Source organism: Engraulis encrasicolus, chromosome 4 (genome assembly GCF_034702125.1).
Source record: "Engraulis encrasicolus isolate BLACKSEA-1 chromosome 4, IST_EnEncr_1.0, whole genome shotgun sequence".
Lineage (NCBI taxonomy): Eukaryota > Metazoa > Chordata > Actinopteri > Clupeiformes > Engraulidae > Engraulis > Engraulis encrasicolus.
Window position 1 is genome coordinate 7,676,129 of NC_085860.1, and position 5,000 is coordinate 7,681,128.

Below are 5,000 nucleotides of genomic sequence, written 5' to 3' on the forward strand. Positions count from 1 at the left end.
TGTGTGTGTGTGTGTGTGTGTGTGACTCATGCAAAGTCATGACATTAGACTTCTGGCCATGTTGCGTCATGTCGATGGTTCACCGGCCTGGCACTTCTATATATATACACACATACGCAGTCAGTCACAACAGCAGTTCTCAATGGTGATGGTGTCTACAGACTGTGTGTGTGCGTGTGTGTGTGTGCGTGTGTGTGTGCGTGTGTGTGTGTGTATGTGTGTGTGTGTGTGTGTGTGTGTGTGTGTGTGTGTGTGTGTGTGTGTGTGTGTGTGTGTGTGTGTGTGTGTGTGTGTGTGTGTGTGTGTGTGTGTGTGTATGCATAGTTCGAAGGGTCATATGAGGTCATGAGACACCTCTGACCAGGTTGCATCATGTCAGCAGTACAAATGCACAGGTCTATACTATAAATCACAACATCAGAATAAATGGGAATACTCAGTACTAACTTGTGTTGTTGCATGTGTGTGTGTGTGCCTGTACAGTATGTGAGTGTCTTGTGGTTTGTGTGTATAGAGGCAGGGGTTACGCCAGGTCATGTCACACCTCTGGGGTTGCTTACTACATTAGCTACTTTGTTGTTTCCAATGCATTTTCCCATTGGCAACTACCGAAGTTGCTAACAGGCTAACAACTTCTCTTTTGGGAAATGCACCCCTGGTCTGTTCTGGTTGCATCATGTTCTTTTTGAGATTTGTTTTGGTCTTTTATGACTTTATTTGACAGGACAGTTTGAGAGGTGGAGAGGAAGCAAATGGGGAGAGAGATGGGGAGGGGTCGGCAAATGACCCGGGCCGGGAATCGAACCCATGTTGGCCGCATGGCAGACTAGTGCCCTACCTGTTGGCCACGGGAGGGCCCTGGTTGCATCATGTTCATGGCTTGACGTCGTCATTTATATACAAAATAAACATGTACACTCACAAAAAAACACAATGAATGATGATGCATAGTGGTGACTGTATAGTGACTGTACTGAGAGAGAGAGAGAGAGAGAGAGAGAGAGAGAGAGAGAGTGCGCACGCATGCCGCATGCGTGCAAAAGGTCACATAAGTTCATGTCACACCTCTGTCCGTGTTGCGTCATGTCGATAGCGCGGCGAGCTGGCACCGGTGAGCCTCCGTCCGTCACACTCAGCACCTCCATGGACTTGCGCTCCGGCCGCCTCTTACCGTGCCGGTTCAACATGGGGGAGTCCACACGCTTCCTCGGTGGGTCAGCTTCAATTTGAGAGAGACGGGGGAGATAAAGAAGAGGAAAGGAGAGAAACAGAAAGACAGAGAAAGAAAGGAAAAAATGCAGAAAAGAGAAAGATGGAAACCAAGACAAAGAAGAAAGAATGAAAGAAAGAAAGAAAGAAAGAAAGAAAGAAAGAAAGAAAGAAAGAAAGAAAGAGTTTGAAACAGAAATCGAGGGAAAGAAAGAATAGAAATACACAAAAGCAGAAATAAAGACAGATGAGGGTGCAGAAAGTCTCAGCTGTACAGAACATCTGGGCATAACGCCTCGAACCCCGATGAAACATGCTATTTGAAGAGCAGAATAAATGTTTTTAGTAGACATGAAATAATGAGCAGGGCATTCTCACAGCTGGCGTAGACACTTAGATTGAATTTACCATGAGGTGATAAATCAATTGACCTTTTCCAATTGCTCCGTCCCATTAGTTACTGTTGCTAAGACCCTCAAGCATTTTTTTTTCTCAGCTGCCCCGCATTGTCTATAAAAAGCTCTTTCTACAGAAGTGCTCATGATTTTAATCAGGTGAACTGGAGGGCTATGCATAGAATATACAGTATACACACACTGATGCCTTAAACTGCAAATACAGAGTAGTCCGGTTCTTGCGCCGCAGCAGAGCTAACTGTAACTGATGCAGTCCCAACGACTTGACATTTCTCTTGTGTTTCCTCGTATAGTGGCCCACAATGCAACAATGTACATTATTTCCAAAGCGACGTTAGACTGGAACGTTATAGCTATTGTTATAAATAGTTAATGAAGGCCCTTTGTCTTGTAAGAAAAGCATTGCTGTTGAGCCATAAACGGACTACTCACGAAGTTTAGTTCAGCAATGTCTATTTAACGACCATGTTTATGTGCCCTGTGAAACCCTCTGATGCTTTAAGTTGTCTGTGATTTGCGCAGCATGTGGGACACATCAAGATGAAATCAGGCACAGGGGGATGATCGTCTCGTACTAAAGTCTTCTCCAGGATTATATTTCTCAACCACTCAGATGCAACTGGCCATGAAAAGACGAGTCTTATCACTGGAAGGTTCTCCACTCCACTGGTGGAGGAAGGTGTTGGCCGGTGGTCGAAGCCAATAGGGTGTGCATTTGATCAGATGTGCATCTCTGAACTGCTTCACTGGAGCATGTTACTGTTGGTGATTGCTTGCTTCTGGCGTTTGAGCATCTGATCGAGCTGATGCCCCCCCCCATCGTTAATGCATTTCATGGCTCAGTTAAGGTATAGCCAAGTTAAGGCAATCACTTGGGTTGGCCTGGTCTATACAATGTGCAATATGGAATTACTGGACGAGTAGGTCTATCTACACTTTGTAGTGAATCAACACATTAATTACAAAAGGGAACAAATCAATTGGGATGAGGAAAGCCAGCAAAGGCTCAGGCAAGTTTTGGAGGTAGGGTATGGACAATTTAAGTTTATTTCCAAAATGTATGCTGCCCATTTGCAAATGTTATCTTTTTTCATGTAGGCCTATATTAACCACCACAATGAATTACAGGTATTCAATATGACTTAGACATGTGCACTTTCCATTCATGAACATATGGATCCTCCCCATGTCTGTCATTTTTGAATGACCATAAATAGACATCTTTGGCTGCAAAGCTCACTCTACTTTGGTCAGAGCAGACCACTGCACTTTCGCTTACTGAGCCTCTGAGCTCCACCAAGCCCATCCTCCGTCCACAGACCAACTCTCAGCTCTGAGTTCTTACCTATTTCATTGCGGGGTGGCAGGTTCTGGTCCTCGTGACTGGGATACCTCTCCTTACGGTCTAGGAGCAGGTAGTAAATCATCTTCTCCTGGTTGTCACTGCAGGATGAGGAGCAAGCAGAAGGAAACAGAGGAGCATTGATATGCGGGTCAATGGCGTTTTAGTAGCAGCACATGACAGGGTGGTGCAACCACAGCTAATTTTTAAATTTTTTTATTTGTAGTTTATTTGGCAGGGACAATGCAGTGCACATTGTTACAAACATGACATGGCAGAGCCATGACACAACTTGCAGATGTGAATACATGGAAGGTTTATAGCTAGATAGCTAATTTGCTACCTCAGTCCCTGATCAGGCTACCTACTCTAATAAAACATATAAATCATCCAAAAGTACAATTGTACAATACAGTATACAAGACAATAATAAGCCATCTTGAAACATGCTCCCTATAATATAACAACCTTGTGCATTAAGAAAAAAAAACAAGATGATGAGGGTGACCTATATATGCTGTGTGTGCATGTATGTGTGTGAACTATTGTGTGTTATGATTACATTTAATGCCACTATTGAATGGATTAAATTGCTTTATAGTGGATTAAAAGAAGCATATTCATTGCAGTTCATTAATTACCAATTACTAATTAATTTAAGGGCATTGGCTGTGGTTGTACCACCTTACGTCTGAGCCCCCTAAAAAACGCCATTGACCCAAGCACAATGCACACCCATAACATAGTATAACATGTCACTTCTGTCTTTTCTCCTACAATCAAATTTCTTTCCCATTTTGTTGTCCATCTGTCCCCTCCTTTCTCTCGTAAACAGCCCACCATCTTGGCCCTCAATGTATACACAGTCTTTATGATGTACAGGGCTCTTGTGTGGAGTGACAGCTGTGAGAAACCCCTCAGCGAGATACAGAGACGAGAGGCACTCCACTCCAACAGTGATGGCTCTCAGGCAAATTTGCCTTACATGAGAAAGGGCCCAGTATGGGAGCAGCGGAGAGGAGAGGAGAGGAGAGGAGAGGAGATGAGGAGAGGAGAGGAGAGGAGAGGAGAGGAGAGGAGAGGAGAGGAGAGGAGAGGAGAGGAGAGGAGAGGAGAGGAGAGGATGAGGAGAGGATGAGGAGAGGATGAGGAGAGGAGAGGAGAGGAGAGGAGAGGAGAGGAGAGGAGAGGAGAGGAGAAGAGAGGGTGAGGAGAGGAGAGGAGAGGAGAGGAGAGGAGAGGAGAGGACAGGACAGGAGAGGAGAGGAGAGTATGAGGAGGAGGGGGAGGGTGATGGGGAGGGTGAGGAGAGGGGAGGGAAGAGGAGAGGTCATTGAAGCGGGAGAGAAATCCAGCGCCTCCATCCATAAACAGGCATAAATACCGTAAGGACTCTTAAGCACTGCAGGTCCCTGAACAACTCTTGGCAAGTCTCCAGAGCCATCCGTGTTTGTGTGTGTGCATGCCAGTATGTTTACGTGTGGTTATGTGTGTGCATGTGTGTGTGTGTGTGGTGAGAGGGGGAAGGTGATGGTTGTGGATGCGGGGGTGTATGTGTGCAAGGGTTTGTCTACCTGTGCGTGTGTGTGTGCACTTGTTTGTGTGTGTGTGTGTGTGTGTGTGTGTGTGTGTGTGTGTGTGTGTGTGTGTGTGTGTGTGTGTGTGTGTGTGTGTGTGTGTGTGTGTGTGTGTGTGTGTGTGTGTGTGTGTGTGTGTGTGTGTGTGTGTGTGTGTGTGTGTGTGTGTGTGCTTCTGTGTATGGGTAATGCGAATAACGCTAGCAGGCAAGTGGGGGAGGCAAGGGGAATATGAGACAATGAGCGCAGCCTGCGGGCTTGGGGGACAGACTGAAATCATGACTCGTTCATCACGCACGCGGAGGAGAAGAGGAGAGGCTCACAGATAAAGTGTCTGATGGTTAAGTGTGCTACTTCCACCGTGATGGATTGGAGGGGCTCTCTTCACTAACAGCACCCAGGCCCAAGATGCGCTGCTACACTGCCAAGGACGCCCCCCTTTTGTGCCCATGATGT

At 46.0% G+C, this 5,000-nt stretch overlaps 1 protein-coding gene across 1 annotated transcript in view; it reads right to left on the reverse strand.

The window, feature by feature from the left end:
• Positions 1 to 5,000, reverse strand: part of brsk2a (BR serine/threonine kinase 2a) — a 334,316-nt gene that overhangs the window by 41,960 nt on the left and 287,356 nt on the right. The window contains exons 15-16 of the mRNA XM_063196348.1: positions 2,971 to 3,068; positions 1,066 to 1,219 (exon numbers count right to left, since the gene is read on the reverse strand). Of these exons, the coding sequence (XP_063052418.1) occupies positions 1,066 to 1,219; positions 2,971 to 3,068 (252 nt within the window). The remainder of the gene's footprint in view (positions 1 to 1,065; positions 1,220 to 2,970; positions 3,069 to 5,000) is intronic.